Source organism: Cololabis saira, chromosome 2 (genome assembly GCF_033807715.1).
Source record: "Cololabis saira isolate AMF1-May2022 chromosome 2, fColSai1.1, whole genome shotgun sequence".
Lineage (NCBI taxonomy): Eukaryota > Metazoa > Chordata > Actinopteri > Beloniformes > Belonidae > Cololabis > Cololabis saira.
Genome location: NC_084588.1, coordinates 15710782 through 15731928, shown reverse-complemented (window position 1 = coordinate 15731928; position 21147 = coordinate 15710782). Strand labels below are relative to the sequence as shown.

General features: G+C 40.6%; 1 protein-coding gene across 1 annotated transcript; it reads left to right on the top strand.

Moving 5' to 3' along the window:
- The first annotated feature begins 5895 nt into the window (after positions 1–5895).
- Positions 5896–11139, top strand: chst1 (carbohydrate (keratan sulfate Gal-6) sulfotransferase 1). Its single transcript, XM_061709174.1, has 2 exons — positions 5896–6195; positions 7924–11139. The coding sequence occupies exon 2, from the start codon at positions 7970–7972 to the stop codon at positions 9245–9247; it is 1278 nt and encodes a 425-aa protein (XP_061565158.1). The 5' UTR covers positions 5896–6195; positions 7924–7969; the 3' UTR covers positions 9248–11139.
- The last annotated feature ends 10008 nt before the right edge of the window (positions 11140–21147 follow it).

The following is a 21147-nucleotide window of genomic DNA, read 5'->3' as shown; positions in this document are numbered from 1 at the left end:
GCAAAGAAGCTTCGCAGAGTATCAAGGAAAGGGCAAGTAAACGTGACCATAAACATGTGCAAAGAGAGATACAATCAAAGACCTGCTGGAGCAGATGATTGCTTCTGAGAGCGCGTGTGTTCCCTACAAGTGAAAAGCATGTGTGAGGTTTGTCCTGGTACAAGTGAAACCATTGGGGATCACGTGAATGTTTCAAATGAAATAAGAAAAATACATTAAAAAAAAAAAAACACTGACATATTTTATGGTTTTTGTACTGTCAGCACATTGTGTTCTAGCCTGTCGCAATTTCCTTTTTTTTTTTGACACATTTCAGATAAAAACAATTACTTTAATCTAATAACGTTTGAGAGGAAGTTTAATGATGATGTTTCTGTTTGTGGTGTGCATTCTATTTTGAACCACTATTTGAGAGTTTTACTGTGTTATAATTACCCAGAGCAACAAAATCTTAACTATCATTGAGAATCCTGAGGTGAACCTTATTCATTTACTGTTATGTACGTTCAGTTAGTCTGTAACTTTGTGTTTTGCTGCTGCCTACCTTAAACCGGTCTCTTTTGTAAATGAGCACCTGAGTCTCAATGAGATTTTACCTGTATAAATAAAGGTTAATAAAAAATAAATAAATGTATTCCCCTTAAAGTGAATTTACTGTATACTGTATATGGTGTATACCAAAACTCCTTTTGCTCTGAAAAATCAAAAGAGAACGTTATGTATACTTGTATACCTATCAGAGATTCAATAGTTTTACATTTAAATAATTTAAAATCTTACTACTGGTCTACAAAGCACTGAATGGTCTTGGACCAAAATACATGGTTGATCTGTTAGTTCCCTATGAAGCTCCCAGACCCCTGAGCTTCATCTGGATCTGGTTTGTTGTGGTTCCCAGGAACCAGAACCAAGCAAGGTGAGGCAGTTCAGTTATTCTGCTCCTCACCGGTGGAACAAACTTCCTGTAGACCTGAGGTCTGCTGCAACTGTCAGCTCCTTTAAATCAGGGTTAAAAACATTACTGTTTACTGAAATGTACTCTTAAATTAAATACATACTTGCCATACTCTACTGCCCTTAATTTTTAATAACTTGTGGTTTTTATTATTTTACCTATTTTCTTATCATTTTATTTAATTTTATTAGTTAATTTACTGTTTATTTGTGTCTTGCTGCTTTTAATGTTGATGTAAAGCACTGTTTACTTGATCACTACATTTCTTTTACTGTTAAATGTCTTTGTCAAAACACAGTTGATGATTATGCAATGCAGTTACACCTTCTGAACCCACATAACATTGTATGACATGGCAAAACAGATTGTTTTAATGCAAAGAAAAAAAAAATCAAATCTGCATGCTGGGAGATTTGAGTTGCTTTCTGATCATTTGTTCTGCTATGGCTCTTCTTATTATTAGTTTTCTATCTGTTAGCCCATTTCTATGTCAATGTTTACAAATGTTTGTTTTTGTCTATCCACATTAAAGCCTCAACATACTCAGAGAAATGTGTTCTCTCTCCCAGGGCTATCAGAAAACATGACATTGTTTTCTCTGAGGCCTGGTTTGGGAGTTCTTGCAGCTAGTTCTCTACACATTATCTGTTTGATGGGTTTTTTTTACCAATTCATTTGACTGATCTGTGGCTGATTTTAAAATACAGTCAAACTTAACCTTGGGTACCTAGAATGGACAAACTAAACATCTTCCAACTACTGTTTTAAAATGTGAACAATTTGAATTGAATAACCATCTTCATCCCTAAACCTGAGGAAAAGAGTTTATATTTTATGAAACATTTGCTGTCCAGATCTGATTAATCCTACCAAAAGCAGTAAACTAGTAATGTAAAATAATTTACGTTTGATATCGTTTTAATGACTAGTCTAAATTGTGCACTTTCAGACATAAGGAAATATTAATAAAACATTTTCAGAGATCTTGGGCAAGCAAGCATACTGGGCTGTTTAATGTAATGTTAAGATACTGTTTAGCAGTTGAAGTTTGGTGCTTGGGTCTGCTAATGACACGCTATCATTTTGATCATTCTTCTTACAGGAATATTTAAAATTAAAACAACCTTAGCTGTCCTTATAAAGGACATTCTGTCTAAATGGGACTTAAACACATAAGCACATACTGTTGAAAAATATTGAATTCAAATTTGAATGCAATTATGCTGCTGGTTACCTGAAGCACAAATGAACATGGAATCACCGTTGTTTATAATGCTCTCCTTGTACAGCAGCAGCATCTCCAAGGTCTGCCAGAGATTTCTGAATTATAATAACAAATATTTGAAAACAATCTTTTTCATCTTCCTACAATGTGATGTTCTGAAACCTTGGATCCTGGATGTGAGTTTGGCATGCACCAGCCACCTTAACGTTGAGACAAAGCATGGCCTTCACAACAACCTGGTGCTAACAATTAGATTTCCAGTAGTTTCCTAGAAAGTAATGAGATTAAAGTGTCTGATGGTGCCTATACAAATTTTTACTGTTTTCTGTCAAATCCGCTCTAACACCTACAGAAAAACACATCGATTAACAGTTTCAGTTACAGTGTTGTAAAGTTTTGTAATACAATTGTATTTATTATGAACAAAGTTGGCTTATAAGCCAATCATGGAGGAGAAAAATCAAAGGACCGTTACGTCGCCCGGATCGGTGTCACCGGGGCCCCTCCCTGGAGCCAGGCCTGGGGTTGGGGCTCGTTGGCGAGCGCCTGGTGGCCGGGTCTTTGCCCGTGGGACCCGAAACGGCGATGTGGGCCCATCTTCCCGTAGGCCCACCACCCGCAGGAAGGTGTATGAGAGGCTGGTGCATTGTGGACTGGGTAGCAGTCGTGGCGGGGTGCCTCGATGACCAAATCCCTGGAGCAAAACCCTCTCAGTGGGGACATGGAATGTCACCTCGCTGGGGGGGAAGGAGCCGGAGCTTGTGCGTGAGGTTGAGAGATACCGGCTAGAGATAGTCGGGCTCACCTCCACACATAGCTTGGGCTCTGGAACCAGCTCCTTGAAAGGGGCTGGACCCTCCACTACTCTGGAGTTGCCCAGGGTGAGAGGCGGCGGGCTGGTGTGGGCTTGGTTATAGCCCCCCAGCTCAGTCGCCATGTGTTGGAGTTCACCCCGGTGAACGAGAGGGTCGCTTCCCTGCGCCTTCGGGTCGGGAAAAGGTCTCTCACTGTTGTTTGTGCCTACGGGCCGAACAGCAGTGCGGAGTACCCGGCCTTCTTGGAGTCCCTGGGAGGGGTACTTGATGGTGCTCCAACTGGGGACTCCATTGTTCTACTGGGGGACTTCAACGCTCACGTGGGCAATGACAGTGATACCTGGAGAGGCGTGATTGGGAGGAACGACCTCCCCGATCTGAACCGGTGTTTTGTTGTTGGACTTCTGTGCTAGTCACAGTTTGTCCATGACGAACACCATGTTCGTTTAATAGGCCTCTGTATTCATAAAATACAACCTCAGATGACAGCAACATAACTTTTATCCCTGTGCCATTATTCATTGAAAAACAATGAATGGATTGATCATCAACAAGCGTGCAGATAAATATGGAGTTTTAGGTTATTTTCAGCTCTGGTGTATTTTGGGTGCACCAGATATCAGTGTTCTCAAAGAAACAATTATTGCATTTCAAAAAACAAATGGTACAGAATAGATTAAATAATTGCCATAGATTTTGGTGTTCAATATTCCACAGTGGGTAAGGCTATTCACAAGTGGATACCATTCAAGATAGTTGTCAGTCTTCCTGGAAAGGACTATCCCACTAGATTTACCCCAAGGTCAGACACAGAGTAGTCGAAAAGGAAAAAAAAAAAGAAGCGCTTCATCTCAGACTCCACAGGCCTCACTAAGCATGTTAAATGTTAAAGTCCATGACAGCACAGTTCAGCAGACAACTAAACTGCTGCTGTCTGTGTTTAGTGAGAATCAAACAGCATTTCAGCTGAGACACCTTATACCCCCGACCAGCCATGGCAGCAGAGGAGGGGCGACTTGGTAACGATCTCTTTGTGTGTTTTTTTTTCTTGAAGCTACAAGACCTGAGTACCTTGCAGTCATTAAGTTGACCATGAAGTCCTCTGTACACCAGAATATTCTGAGGTAAACATGTGGCCATCTGTCTCACTGCTAAAGGTTGGTCAAAACTGGGTCATGAAAGGGACAAGGATTTAAAGGACAACTGCAAATCTAAACCAGAAATGATATAACTTTTTTTGTATTATTGTTTTTGGAACAGCTTAGTCACAGTCCAGACCTCGACCAAAATACATTTTTGCAGGACCTTATGAAAGCTGTGAAAAAGCAATGCCCAAAAGGTTGGAAAGTGGATACACGAGTTGATTCGTGGGGATGCTTAGTATAAACTACATGATGTTGCCGTTTGTATGAGGTTGCATTGGTTTAATACAAGACCAGATTGATATATATATATTTTTACATACAAAAAAAAACATTCTTCTTTTGCATGCCTTTTACTGTTGGAAGTGGCTACTATTACTGTCTGACTCTGACCGTACATCGTTTCTCATATGTTATGTTAAACTTTCTATTTGCCTCCCATTTCTGCTTCCTCCACGCAGCTTTTACGTTTCTCCCTCACATTGTGTTCATTATTGGCCCACCCAGTCCTGTATCAATAAGTGGGTTGCGCAGACCCGAGGGGGGAAAAGGCTCTGCAGAATCAGGGAGCCAGAGGCGGTAATGCTGATGCGACAAGTTCATGGAGAAATCTGAAGAGAGACCCTCTCCCCCCTCCAAGAGGATTTCTCCACCTCTCACGCCTGCTTTTGATCAAACTAGACATGCAAAGTTAGATCTACTGTGAGATAAATGAACCTACAGGAGATGCTGCATCCATTTTATGCATGAAGGACAAATAAAAAAGTTACGGAATAGTCCCAATGGAGGCTAAACATTTGGAGAATTAGATGCAATGTGGTGATGGAGTTAAACTATGGAACAGAATGGATTCAGAATTAAAACAATGTCCAAACATTAACCAGTTTAAAAACAAATATAAAAACATGATTTTCACAAGGTACAAAGACAAAGGGGTTTAGCTGCTTTTAGCGGCCTGCAGATAACACTATTGGGTGAAAGGGTAGATTTGTTTATATTTATGTTCAGAAATGGGCAGCTAATTATATGTGTATGTATGCATGTGTATATATATATATATATATATATATATATATATGTGTGTGTGTGTGTGTGTGTGTGTGTGTGTGCGTGCGTGCGTGTGTGCGTGTCGTGTGTGTGTGTGTATGAGTATAATTACAGTATATAATAATAATAATAATAATAATAATAATAATACTGTTATTTAGCAGTGTGAGTACAGTGTGTGAGTATTTATAAATACGGGTTAAATGATTAGTGAATGGGGGTAGGATTAAATAAGTTTACACTTCTTCTTACTCCTTTTTGCACATGTAAATTAAGATATCAATTGTTAAAGTATGAAATTCATTGTTTTGTTGTTTTGTTTTCTTATCTTCTCTTGAATTGTGGTTTTTCTACATGTACAAAATAAATCAAACCAAATCAAAAAAACCTACAGGAGATGCTGCATTCATTTTATGCATGAAGGGCGAATAAAAAAGTTATAAAATAGTCCCGATGCAGGATAAACATTTGGAGAATCAGATGCAGTGGGGTGATGTCAGTGGGAGCAGGCTGCCACATTGGCTGAGTGACAGACCTGGTGTGCGTGTGTGGAGGCTGAGGGAAGAGTGTGTGTGTGTGGGGGAGAGGGAGAGAGAGGGAGTGAGAGAGAGGGAGAGATAGAGAGAGAGGGAGAGAGAGAGAGAGAGAGCGAGAGAGGGAGGCAGGTGAAAGGGGGAGGGTCGGGTTTGTCCAGACAGTCGGTCCTTGTGCAGCAGCTCTACCTCACACGCTCAGCTCTGCATCACTGATGGGGATCTGCTGCGTCCCCCGGTCCGCCCGGCTGCTCCATCACAACAACACTGGCGCTCCGACGTTACTCCATCACTTTTTTCTCATCTGGTTTCCCCTCTCCGCGTGTCCGAGGCCAGCCAGCTGAACTGAATATCTGATAACATAGATGGAGTATCGGGATCTGCCAGGATCGTTCCTGCTCTCCTAAAACTGGAAGCCCGCCGCGGTTCATGGACGCGCTTCACACCGCATCATGAGAGGAGAGAAACTACCAACAAGGTAACGGACTACAAAACATCTAATTCTTACTATTGTTATTATCAGTGCTTTGTTAGACAATTAAATGTGTGCGTGCTTTAGTTTAGACAGTGATTTGTAAAGCACCTGCGGGTGCAGGGTGGGATGCGTGCGTGTGTGTGTGCTGTTATCCCCGCATCGGTGAGGATGATGCCTGCATCGCGGAACATCCCTCACCCTCACCCTTCCCGGTGCACTGAAATGGGCTTTATTTGATCTTAAATGCCATAAAAAAAAGACAACGGCGGTGCTTTCTGCCTATACAAATCGTTTTTGGTATTCTCAAAGAACTGGAATAAACACCATCTTCAGTTCCTTCACACAAACAGGAACGTTTTCGTTTTTTTTTAAACCCGGTGAAGACATGTTATTAGTTTTTATGGAACTTATCACTGAGTTGAGATGCTATTCCAAAGTAGTCTTGGTTCACATTGCTCATAGCTTTGTGCTCTCTGGTTCTGTCAAGTCTCATGGATGGTTTCTGAACAAATAAAGTTCTTTGTTCCCATGCCTCAGGATGTCATTCTAGGCACTATTTAATACGTCTTAATGAGACAAGTTTGTTGTAATTTTTTCTTCTTACAGCAACACTTCCCCTTGACATGACATTAACACTGGAGCTTGTTTACATTCCTGAGCCCAGTTTTGTGTCTCCATGAATAAGTGGCTTACAGCACAATATTTAGAGTCCTGTCAAGCCAAATGAGGCCCTCAAATTAGAGAAAGAATGATAGAGCAGAGAGAGTGTCGACATAGTCGTAAAGTTAAAAGTTAAAGTAAAGTAACTAGTAAACTAGTGAACCAGAATTTAGGTCAAATCTGTTTCAAATTATTATGATAGTTTTATATATATAGCCTATATATATGATATCAGCTGTGATCTTAGCTCTGATACTAATATATACATTCCAGCAGGCTGAGCAGGCAGTGTCGTCTTATTGGAAAGAAATCAAAACAGGAACTGTTTTATCCATTTTTATTTCCATATATTAGACTGCAGCTGGCAGGAAAAATGTGAGATAAATTGATCAAGATTACTGCTCTGCTTAGTTTTTTGCTCAGTATAAAGTTAATCTTTAACCTTGCTTCAACATAGGTACCAAACTCAATACAACGTGTTGTATTTTGACCGTAGAAGAAATAAAATATTGGGCTGCTGCAAATGACTAACGCTCAAGTTTAAAATGAGTGAAATGCGAGCTTCCATCCTTTTAATCGTTATGCTCAAATGAGTTTGCATTGTGATGTTCTGTACGGGGAGATTACTGCGTCTGTAATGTCTATATGTATAATTTTCATGAACAAGATGTTTTCTTCATTTTTAGACTAATAAGATTATAATCCACTCAGAAAATGAAACCTTGACTTTAATAAATTCTTTCTTGTCAACCGGTTCCACAAAATGTTATTATGAAAGTTGAAGTTAAGTTGAGTCATAATTACGTGGACCGCAATAGAAAAAACATCATGTCAACAAGAACAATTAAACAGAATATAATTATATAATGTAAAGTGCACAACCTTCCTTGTTCATTCAATGTATCATTTGTATAGAAGTAATAAAATTAAACTAAAATAAAAATGATATATAAGTGTATCTGAGGAATGAGGGATTGGGGTGGTGGGTCTGTGTGTTATTTCACATCTCACGCTTCACAGGCCCACAAAAAAAGAATGATTTAATGTAAGTTACATGTTCTTTGTTGACAGGGAGGACCGGGCATAGACGGCTGTGTCTAGATGAAGTGGTTCAGTCATGCAGTGCTCCTGGAAGTCAGTGATTCTGCTGGCCCTGGCCTCCATTGCCATCCAGTACACAGCCATCCGAACACTCACCTCCAAGCCGTTCCAGCTGTGTCCGCTGCCCAGCCCGCAGAACTGTGGTCTGGGGGCTCCGGAGACCGACCCCCCCTTTGAGCGGGGCGCTGCCGGCTGCGATGACTACCCTTACTTTTCCATCAACGCCACCCGTAAACTGCACATATTGGTCTTGGCCACCACACGTAGCGGCTCCTCCTTTGTGGGTCAGCTGCTGAATCAACACCAGGAGATATTTTACCTATTTGAGCCTCTTTATCATGTTTACGCCACGCTGGTGCCAAGGCAGTCGCACACGCGCAATCCGGCAGACCGGCGCGTGACCTTAGGCGCCAGCCGAGACCTTCTACGCAGCCTCTACGGCTGTGATCTTTATTTCTTAGAGAATTATATCAAACCAACACCCACGAACCACACCACAGACAAGCTGTTCCGCCGTGGTGCCAGTCGAGCGTTGTGCCAGCAACCTGTGTGTGACGCCTTCGCTCCTGGTGATGCTAATGTGGAGGAAGGAGACTGTGTGAAGAAATGCACCACCCTAAACATGACCCTAGCAACGGAGTCGTGCCACGAAAAGCGGCATGTGGCGATCAAAGTCGTTCGGGTTCCAGAGATTGGAGATCTGCGTGCTTTGGTTGAAGACCCACGGCTGAACATTAAAGTAATTCAACTTGTCAGAGATCCTCGCGGGATCCTGTCCTCGCGCATCGAGACATTCAGGGACCCGTATCGTCTGTGGCGTATTTGGAGGGCCACGGGGAGAAGGCCCTACAACTTAGACATGAATCAACTCACAGTTATCTGTGAAGACTTTCTCAGCTCCGTTTCAACGGGTCTCAGCCATCCCCACTGGCTGAAGGGGAAATACATGGTGGTTCGATACGAGGATTTGGCTCGAAATCCACTTTTAAAGACACAGGAGATCTATGACTTTCTGGGGATGCATATGGATAAAAATGTGAAACACTGGATACGTACAAACACTCGAGGCAGCAATGAGCCGTCTGCCAAACACAAGTTTGGAACCGTGAGGGACTCGGCAGCCAATGCAGAGAGTTGGCGTTTGAAACTCTCCTTTGACATTGTAGAAGCCACACAAACAGCTTGTCAAAAAGTACTCAGTCAGCTGGGATACAAGACTGTAAGATCAGTGGAGGAACTGAAAAACTTGTCCTTCTCACTGGTACAGGACAAAACCTTTGTACCTTTTTTGTAACAAGGATAGTTGTCTAATGACTATTTTTGATATATTTATAATTGCTGCCTTATTGGGTCCTCAGTTTATTTCATTTCTGTGAGTGTTGTTTCTTTATATTTGCACTAAACTTTAAAGAAGTTGGATGCATCAAGGGAGCTATGAATGAGTTCCCTGTGAGTCAGAACAGCACATTTTAAAGATCAGTAATCAAGTTATCAAACAAGCTAGTTTACAAATGTCACATCTATATTTATTTTTTCTCCATGAATAGAATCAATTCAAGGCACTGTCATCATCAATCTCCTGTATGCAAATATTGTTTCAGAAAAAAAGAAGATAATCGGGAGTCAGGATTGGCTTTATCGACTCCTTAAAGGAGATTTCTTTTTTCTTTTTCTTTTTTTAAGACCTGTGATGGCAAATTCTAACTGTTCAATCTCTATTGTGCAATAAATAGTGAATGTCGCAGTCAACCTTTACCACTATGGCATTTTATCCTAGTGGGAAGAGGCGGAATACTTCTGACAGATGCCACGCTTGCACGGGATAATTGTAGACAATTAATAGGCTCTCAAGTGAAAGGGACAGAATCCCACTGGAGGTCATGAGTGTTTCATCAGAGGATTTACAACCATCTGTGATAGACAAACACTAATGAGATGCAATGGTAAAATCTCTATTGCAGAATGCATCACTTTCAAGATGATTATGGCATTAAAAAAGATGAATGTAGAGGATAAGTAGGGTCTTATCCAAGTGGACACTGAAGCCCTGTAATGAAGAGAAGAGCCATTGTTTTAAATTCTTTGGTTTATCTTAATTATCAAGATAAACCAAAGTAGTCAATTATTCATAACAGTTTTTGTCCATTTTTAGAATTGAGTATTCAGTTGAAAAAAAATAAAGGGTTTGTTTGTTTTTATGTCACCCAATAAGCTACGACTCGATAAAAAATGGCAAACACAGCCGAGCAAAAAAGTTCTGTGTATTTTCTCTCAACCAAAAAGCGTTGTTATTTTGACAGTCGGCGCTATATCTATGTTTATCTCACGGATAAATGATTCATAACTGAAGCAGATAGGTCTTTGCAAAACAGGTTGTGCAGCAAGTTTTCCTGGTTATGTGTAAGGCTCACACTGAACACCGCAGCCCCGTTACTTTATATCTACATTAGATCGCATACAAAGACTATCAGACTAATGGCCGTCTGTAATCTGGGACAAATCCTTTGATCATTTGTCCTGCTGCGTTATCTTAGCCAAGCTACGTTAAGGGGTAGAAGCTGAAGGCTGAAAAACAGCGTGGAAATTAATATGTCAGTATTTGGACATTTGATAAAGCTGTGGTTAAAATGTGACCACTTTTCATCGATTTCTGAAGTCTAAACAGCATTCCGAGTCTCAAGCACAAAGTAAGATGCAACTGGGAAAATTATTTTGTGTTAAAATGAACCTTATTATAAACTATTTCATAGTGATGGAGTACTTCATTTCTTACTCAAAAATAAGTAAGTATTTTATAACCCCCAGCTAGCACAAATAGCTGTGTTTTGTTCCCACAGTTGGTTTGCATTTTAATGCAGTTTTAGTCATTAAAGCAAGGACTAGTTTGGCAAACTGTTTCCCGAGCTAGTGAGCAAAGGCAGCGATCATTTTATGCTGCATGCTGCAATTCTAATGCTCCTGCTGTTGATTTGGACGATGGAAAACAGACGCTGAGTGGCACGTGAGCAGTAATGCAAATGCACTCGGAAAATGCAAAGTAAACATGCTTCCGAGCGATAATAGGAAAAGAAAAGCACTACATGCATTGTATTCCAACCGTGTCACACGTACGCTGCACGTAAAAACATAACATGTTCTTGCAAAGTTTTGTTTTTTATTTTGCGAAAAGAAAAAAAGATTTTTATTTTTCATACTGTAATGGCAAAGTGCAAAAAATATTCTGCAGTTGTTACCATAATATAAAGAAAGTAAGTTATTCAAACTCAATTCTGAGAACTAGATGGTTCACAGGGTTCAAGAGTGAAGTACTTCTAATAAATGTCCAGGTGAGTCCTACTCGTGAGTACTAAATTGTCAAAATATGTTATTTATACCTTTTGGCTTTTTGTTTATGTAGACTTCAGGAACCTCCGAATGATTTCTGTGTACAACTGTTGTCTCTTTACATGTAACGACCCCTTGTTTTCCCGTAAGTTATAAACCCTGTGAATGGAGCATCACACTCGCAGGCTCATCAGTATTGGTGACCGGATGTCCATTGAGATGCAGAGCACAAACCTTTGATCCTCTTCTGTGCCCGAGACTGGAGGCAAACTCCCCCTCTCTCCCTCTTTCTCCATCATCCACCTCTTTCTTTCTTCCTTACAGATATCTCAGGGGATTGTTCCTGTGCTTCACTACTCGCTCTCTATTTTTCACTTTATCTCAGGATTTGAATGAGCATTGTTTTGATCTGGTACTTAAAAACTGCAGCAGCTGCAAATCTGCGTGACCGTGCTCTCGCATCATTTCTTTTTAAAGTTAAATGAAAATACACTCATGGGCCACTTTATTAGGTACACTTGGTATATCAAATAATAAAGTTGTGTGTGAGTGTAAATATATATGTATATATATGTATGTGTAAAAATCCCACACACTGGGGATTGTATTGGCATTATGGAAATGTTTACCAATTCTCCGTGAAAATGCTGCATGTGGGTGAACATTTGGTCCAATGTCGACAAGTAGAAACTGCCCTGCCGCATTCCTAAAGCGCACACATCATCAGTTCATTCTGAACAAGAAAGTGAGGTGAAAAAGCATTGGTTCATCATTTTAAAGTCAGAGGTGGTACATCTATTCACCCCGGGATTCAGAAATGGGAACCATGTCACACCCGAGCTGAACTTGTTTCAGTTGTCAAGTCGGAAAATGTCCCTTTCCGAATGTCAGATTAGCCATTGCTGCTGCTGGCTACAGTTCATTCATAACCTATCCCACGTTGCATTTAACACATACAAAGAGCGTATACCAACATGCCCACTGATATAAAGGTTATAATTGTTATAAAACTGTAAAATTAGCTCTGTATTTATAGTGTGGACTGAAGTAGCAGCCATGTTGGATTCTGAAGTTAGGGGAAGGAAGGTTATTGGACGCTCCATTTAGACTGGTCAGCCTTACCCAGTCATGCTCCGGGGGGAAGGGGCAGACTTTATCTGATGACTCAAAAACAGGTGTTCAAGGGTCGCGATATTAACGACCAAGAAGGCTGTAGAATAGCTTATAACAACTTGGATCAACACCTTTTTTCATTAAGCGACGTTCCAACTTCACTGTACACCATTCTGCTGACACTAATGTGGTTGTCACTCCCACGAGGTTTGTTTTCCTGACTGGTTTCCGCTCTGATCATGTAGTTTATTCTGATTTTTCCCCCCTCGAAATCAAAGTTTAGGCCAGAGGAAGCAGACTTCATTTTTTGTCTCAGAAATAAAGAATAAGGTTGACTGGCCAGGCTGCCTTCCAACTTCCAACTAGGAACTAGGAGGCTGTAACTTCAAAGTACGAGTGAAATAAGCAACCCCGCCAAGCAACACCCCATAGAGTCATTTCAACTGTTCTGTGACAGTCAAGCAAAACTCCTACTGTCCCTGGTGCCAGTAAATGCTCCTTTAATAGATTTGAGAATATAGCTGAAAAAGTAGCATCTGGAGAGGAAAAACGGCACGCTGTACAGTTATTGTCATTAGTGTACTTACTGTAAAATTAAAAAATGAATATGGCTGGACAGTTTGTCAATAGCTTCTCTGCAGAGCAATGTCTGCCCAAACGTGTAAACGTCCCTGCAGAGGCCCTGGCCTGAGCTGAACTCTGCTGCTCGTTTCTGATGCTGGACAGTGACGCTTGGCCAGTAATGCCGCACTTCCTGCACATGCCTGAATAGTCTGCAGCCTGCTCCACATGTGTTGCTGTGTCCCTGAGCACTTGTGTTGTTTTTTATGTCCCAGGGCTGAACATATGGTTCACAAGCCACTGGGAGAAATCACAGAAAATCCCCTTTCTCTCCAGGTCTGTCTCTCTTTTTTACTCTTCTAATCTCCTAATGACCTTAATAATTTGCCCCAGTGTGACTACATGACAGAGAGGAGAGCCATTTGTTCTTTGTGTGCCATTTACTAATCTGTCCTGACAGAACATGTCCTCCTTGCTACTTGGCAGAGTGCAAAGGCTGCTCTCTTATTCTTATTATATTCCTGTTGTGCAGGAATTTTGCGATAATGTTAACCAAAGGAGGTCTAAGAAGAAAAATGGTCTCCCCTACATCTTTTTGTGTATATTTGTCTCGTGTGGAAATGATGTGCAACTATTCCTACACAAAACAGGACGTAATCCTGCTTTGAAGCGAAAAGCCCACTGAATGGAACAAATGGTGTGAATTATGGCACTTACGTGTGTCACTGCCGCTGAGGTGAGAGTAGATGTGCATATCCGTGCTCTGACAAACACGCACACCTTTTTGAATGATTTGTGACGCTGTTCAACTCTGCATCTGAGCAGCCTGTCTGGTTATATCAGCTGTTGCCAGGACGACTGCTTTTTGTATTATCTACTTATCGTTATATTTTAGCATAGAGTTAAACAGCTCAATCAAAACTATTCATATGAAAATTGTAAGATCCTTTTGTTCAAGTCTTTCATGCATGTTGTCTGCCAAGCACTTATGTCATTGCTCTGGCTGTGTGCGCGTGTGTGTGCGTGTGTGTGTGTGTGTGTGTGTGTGTGTGTGTGTGTGTGCATGTGCATGCGCGGGGAGTGGGGGTCTCCACGTAGTTAGAGATTCAGAACACTATATTATGTTTAATGGGTGAAATATAGTTGTGATTAAATAACTAAATAAATAAATATTGAGTGACTATGGCAACTAGAACTTATGTCGCTCTGGGTTATAAAATGTAAAATATAAATATATATATATATATATATATATATATATATATATATATATATATATATATATATATATATATATATATATATATATATATATAACTGAATATATATATATATATATATATAACTGAATATATATATATAACTGAATTAAAGTCCTAACTTGAATAGTAATCATAGTTTTAAAAGGGGCTTTCATATTGAGAAAATACTTTGTCTATAATTGAGTGTCTTTCAAATCTTAAAATGTGTAATTTAGTGACCTGTTCAGATTTCCCGGGGTTCTGAGATGACACAGGCCCAGGTAAGAGTAGAATTTTATATCCTCCCAATCTTGTCCTCCGCCCAAGTTCATATCAAGTTGCATCATTCACGGTTCCTCAGAAGCGTGTCGTTCAAAACTGCAACACTGATTTTCAAAAGCAAGTGCACCTCCCCAAAGAGGAAGATGGGGTGAAGAGGAGTATCTGACTCCGCCCCCTGGCTGCTAGGCACAGAACAGAAATGTGAAAAACAGGGTTGAAGAGGGGGCTACTTCACTGTATCCCAGTGAGAGTTTGACAACAACAGTTCTCATAAATTTCTTTCAGATGTCAGGATATTGCGTTAACTTAACAAAAAGGAAGTTGTGTGTCTCCTTTTAAAAGAAAAGATCAATTTGATCCGGTCAGCAAATTCAGTGTTGCACAAAGCATGCTCCTGAAATATCCACCCATCCATTATCTGTTCCTGTTCAGGTTGACGGGGATCTGTTGGGGCCTCAGCTCTCTTTGAGTGTGAGACATAACTACTGCCTCGGCAGGTCGTCAGGCCATTGCAAGGTCACATATAGACAAACAACCACAAACACTCCCATGGGCAATTTAGAAACACCAGGGGTCCGTTACACAAAGCAGGTTATATTGAAATACGTTGAACCTGAACTCAGGGAAACTCAGAGTTGTCCATTTCACAAAGTTGCCCGTTTCACTCGAGCAAGAGGATTCAGTTGAGCCGGTTTCAGAAACTGAGGTAATTCGTACTGGGAGTCTGTTACCGCGGTAACTGACTCTGCTCTCCACCAGGTTTGCTTCAACATACCTTGGGTTACTTGCTGTCTCCTCCCCTTCACGAAGCTGAAACAAGATCAATTTAATCAGACAATTGATCACATAACATGCTGTTTAGAGACATCTGAACCATGACATGTTGCATTTGTGACGGAAAACTATATTAATGAGCCGAGTTGATCTTAATGCGGTCAAATCAGACTGGTACTTGTGACACCCTGATGGTCTTTAAAGAGCGTTGGCTCTTCTTTGTGTCACCGTCAGCCTAGTCAGATATGATCCTATCCTTCTGTGCATCACAAATACCACTTGTGTTCATACTTCACATAAAATACACTGGGATGTTAATTGTACATGCTGATATTTACTTGTAAATGTCAGTTTTATTAATTACAGCTTTGATACCTCACATACTCTATTCTATTGGAAAGTGAATGATGCAGAGCTGAGAGAACAGTGACCCACTCATGAGCCCCCTCCTCCTTATTTTTCCTTTCAACTCACACATATAAACGTTCCAGTTTCATTCTTTTTCCAGTAGCCACAAAGTTATCAAATAACTTAATTAACATGATTTTAAAATTGATAACATTAATTGCTCAAAATGATTAGTTTCCTGCTCAGACTTGTGGGAGTGAATAAAATGTTCCTTTAGCATTTATCAGTGTGACTGGACGCAATCATGTTTCCCTGCTTGAATGATTTTATTTTTGATTTTCCATTCATCTGAAATGTTTCTTAGGGTGATTACAACCAGAACTGTTAGGTCTGAGTCACCCGTCTGAAATATATTTAAGCCTACTTCATGTTCAACCATTCCATTTTTTTTTTGTAACCAGGATTGTGCCGACATGACGGTAAATATCGATAACAATATAGCTGCTACATTTGTTTCATTCGTACGAAACGGTTGCTAAATATTTTAATTTGCCTACACACTCAATCGCTCTGCAGTTTTTCCAACGTCAACTCTCTTTCCTTCGTTGCAACAGCCGTGATTGCAGATATGTTCACTTGTAGCAAACTTTTTTTAAAGGTTTCAAAAATCAAATAATGATATCTGCTGGCACGTTTTAACTTATTTTTAGATAAGAGGCGGAAATACTAGAAATGACGGTCTGCTAATGCAAAGGGGCTGCAGCTGCAGCTGCAGCTGGCACGCATACGTTTTTCTATTTCTCTCTCTGCTTCTGTTCCTCTCACACAGGAGCTATTGATCGTTAATTCCCTGGTGGAAATGTGGTTGTAAGTGAGTGAGAGGGTGTGTGTGTGTGTGTGTGTGTGTGTGAGAGAGAGAGAGAGAGAGAGAGAGAGAGAGAGAGAGAGCATGTATATGTGCATGCAACCTCTGTGAGGACGGCCAGTCCAGCTTACGTCACTGTGGTCAGCTGTGGCTCTTCTTGCTCTGCTGCCATCGCTCCAATTCTCCCTTTGGCTGGCCTGAATCGCTGAAACAAGATTAGCACACACGTACACAAGCAAACAAGCAAGAGCAGTCATGAGCTAAAAATGAATCTCTGAGCTGTGGGAATAGAAAAAACTTGGAAATACTGCAATTTTGATACTTGGTGACATTTGGATACACACACAGCAAAAGACTTGCAAATATCTGCTGGAGAAACCTTGAGCAATATCACCATTACAACATTCGTAGTTTAAACCCAAGCAGTGAGGGGTTTGTGTGTGTGTCAGTGAGCTTGTGTGTGTGCATGCATATCTGTTTGATCTGAGGCATAAATTCTGATCAGACTCTTGACAAGCAGACATACATTTGTTTTCGCAGACTCTGAAGTAGTAAATCAGGGCACTAATGGTGCAATGATGGAGTGGTGTTTGCAAGCAGCAATGTAGGTCTGAAAAGTAATCCCATGGAAAATATTGCTTATATAACGGAAGAGATTCCTATGATCTGTAGTTAAACAGCAGATTTTCTTTGTCTGATTTACATGTAAAAAAAATAGTAAGGAAGTAGTTTCACATAAAACCTTGTTGAGAAAAGGACTGGTTGAGGCATGTGCAAAGCTCTGCAGCGTTTGCTGCTAGATTATTGCCTTGTGTTTGCATCAAAGCTTCTGCCAGACATGTTTGTCAATTTCTTTCGCACAGGGAACATCACCTGACAGAGCTTTGACTTGCAAACATGTTTTCTACCATGTCAGATCTGGAGAAAATCCATAACACCAATGTCTTTTATTTGAATGTATTTTCCATTCTGAATTAAGCTTTTCATTATTTAGATTTATATTTTATTTAAGATATTTGCTAAACAGAAAAGTGCTTTTCTCAGAGTTGCTACTAGATTGATGCTGGGTGCAGAGTTAGTAATATTTTCTTTGGCTCTCAAACATTTCTCAAGCATGCTTATAAACAAGCATGTAAGCATGGTAAAGACACTGCCACATTTTACCCATCAGAAGTTGATCATATCAGACTCTACTGTATCCAATCAGCCCTGCAATGATAATAAGCTGTTTCTGAAATCACTGCAAAACACATGGGAAGAAATGATGCATCATTTTAAACTGTCCTGTTTGCTCACTAAACATTTTAAAAGCTATTTAAAGGTGTTATTAGCTGTTTGTCAGAGCATCTGCCGCTCTTTGTAAATTATCTTCTGGAGTTGAAAGGCCATTCCTGAAAAAAAAAAACCTGAATGTTTTACTGCTGCCACAAACCAACTCTCAATACTTCCTCTCATGGGAAAAAAATATTGGAGAGTTGCTGTAATCCAACCGGTAACCTCATGCAGATGAATGACACCATGATAACTTTTAAATCAGTTTTCATGTCATGCGTTGCATACAGCTGAATGTCCAAGAAAAAGGAAAAATCAAGAAACAAACACCGAGGCACTTAGAAAAGGTAGGAGAATAGTGAATAATTTGAGAAGTAAATTAGAAGCAACCTCTGCTTGTCTGGGTTGAGCTTAAAACGGAAGTTAGAATAAAAATGCACTCCGTTTGATAACCACTAGGGGATGACTTCACAAAGTCTTTTGATTGATTATAACCAATGGCTAGTTATCATGACTTTAACTGAACACCGCACTATTTGGAGTTGACTCATAAAAACCTAACAGAGCATGGTTATTTTATTTAAAAAGTAATAGAGGTTCTTCTGTGCTGTATAGAGGGAATGCGCATGACGTCACAGATGCAATTTCACAGCAGGTTACGCCTGAGTGGCAGAAAGACTGAGTGGCAGCATAGACTTTCAGTTTGAGCAACTCGAAAACATCTAAAATGGGAAAGAGCTGTTGTGCAATCGACTGTACTCATAGATTTAGCAAGAAATCGGAGTTATCGTTTTACAGACTGCCAAAAAATAAGCTTAAGAAAGACAAATGGATCGCTGCAATTCACAGAAACAACTGGATTCCGGCACTGAAACGTGGATTTGCGGTTCCCATTTTGTATCAGGTAATGTTGGATTTTTGGGTAGCTAACGTTATACGGTCAAAAAATAAAGTTCGGTGTCCTCATTACTTTAATTTCTACAACAAATCCTGCCTTAAAGTCGGACCAAGCGTCAAGACTTTTGTATGCCTTCAAACTTTGCTCCGTGTAATTAAGTACAAAATTAAGTACATGTAAATATCTGGAAACTCGATTCGTGGCCAAATATTAATGTCCATGGACCACTGGTTCTTCGGGTAATTGTACGGGTCACTGTCAAGTCCAACTGCCTTTAATTTAAGCCGATAATTGGCTGTTATCCCGTCTTCTCCACTAGTTGCAGCCGTTTTTGCCACTCAGTGCGAGTAAGGGGGCGTGGTCCAGTGGGAAAGTGACATCAATGCATACCCTCTATACTTCTTCCAAGAGACTGCTGTGGGCAGTTTTGGGTTGCCATAGGGGTTTGGGCAGGCAAAGCTTAAAGCATCCTGAAGCAGCTGGCTTCACTCCCATTTGAAAGCTGCTGTCTTTAGCACATCAGCTTCTACCTCTAACAGCAGCTGTGCCCCCCGGTTGAGAAACTTTCACCTCGGACCATCTTCCAGCTTGACGACTTGGAACACTAACCAACAGCATCTGAAACAGAGGTCCACTGGGCCCATCAGTTACCCACCATTGGTGGGAATGGGGCAGTAGGTTTGCCTGCTCCACAGGCAACTGTGACCCACCTAGGTCCGGGAATGGTGGGTTAACTGACACTTTGACACGACTCGGAAGAATAACAAACTGTATTGATTATCTACATTTGTGTCTCTTCAGCTCTTCTGTGAGTTATTTTCTCCTTTTCTCCTAATGCCAAAGTCGACACACCAGAGGAAAACACTTCCAAAGTAAAACAGGAAATATACACACAAAACAGAAAATGAAAAGCAAAATAGATCCACCAAACCAAAACCAAAACCCACAGGAGAAATAAGCAAGACTCAGACTCAAACTGAATCAAAATGCCAAGAACACAACACTCCCCTTATCGCTGATTTTAGGAGTCTGAAAATTCTACTGTTTTTAGATCTGACTGCAGATTTATTGGATTATGAATGAATTCTAGGTGGATCAGAGAACTAGTCCAGAAAACAAAACCTCGAAGTGGTTCAGACTAAGATGGATTCAGGTCTCTGATAGAACTTCCATGATGTATCATCCCACCAGGTTTTACATTATTGGACCAAATTTTCATTTTCTGCAAGACTATGGGATTGTTCATCACAACTATGCAGATGACATTTTTATACCAGCACTAGCGGAGCAGGCGGGGGGGCAGAGGGGGCTGCCGGCTCTGCCCCCCCGGGCCAACGCCGAAGTATGGGGGGGGGGGGGGGGGAGGGTGCTGAATAAAATAAGGAAAGTTGGACTGTATAACACTTGCGTTCATAAGGATAAAGTTGTTTAAAAAATAAAAATAAAAGAAATAATCCCTTCTTCCTGTGTGTCTGCCTGTCATGCACGGATTCGTGCGCGCGCATGTTGTCTGTTTACTTTTAGCCAGTTGTCGCATCAGAGCCTTAAAGGAGCTTGAGGCTCCTTTTAAGAAATGAGACTCTCTAGCGCCACCCTTCGCCACGACGGCCGTCGGGGGTACTGCAGCCAACAGCGAAGCCGGCACGGGAGAACGGGGAGAACGCGCATGCAGCGTCATGTGACGTCACATCCGCAGGGCAGCGCGGGAAAAGCGGCCCCAGCACTGCAGCAGATTTTGCAGCACACAGCCTGTTCAAGGCAACGGAGAGATACACTAGAGGGCTAATTCTTTTTGGTTTGGAACGCTTCATCTGACATTATTACTAGAAAAATTAAAACGTATACAATTTCTTTTCATAATATATATATATATATATATATATATATATATATATATATGACCAAATATTTCTCTTACCATTGGCATTTAATGACGCAAAACTTTGCGCAGCAGCAATGGATGATGAAGGCACTTTTTCACCGGAAATTAGGGTGTGGTCACTTTAACACAGAAGGTCTTAGAAAGCATATCACACCTACAATATACACCACCACTTGATGAAATTCACTCTGAAAGTATTACTTTTAATCTAAATTAAATCAACACTGACAAATGAACACTGGCAAATTTGCTGTGTAGTGTGATATTTTTGTTCTTTTCAGTGAGCCAGAACATGACCCCAGAGCATTACTCATTTTTCTGTCCCTTTCAGATTCAGATTGACACTATAAGTTAATCGCTTGGTCTGTTTCTGCCTTTTCCCCAAGTAATTTGTTGTTGTTAACATGGAACATTTCTAGATGTAAAAAATTTATCATAACGTGCTCTCTGTGTTATAACTTTTTTTTTTTTTTAAATGTTATCATAGAACCCTGAGATGTGGAGGGACCTCAATAACCCACACTTTTTAATTGAATGCATTTTTGCATCAGTTAGATCAGAATAAGTTGTCCTCCTACTGGAAGGTTGTTGGTTCAATCTCCCACCCCACCATGAATCAGAGTGCTATGGGACA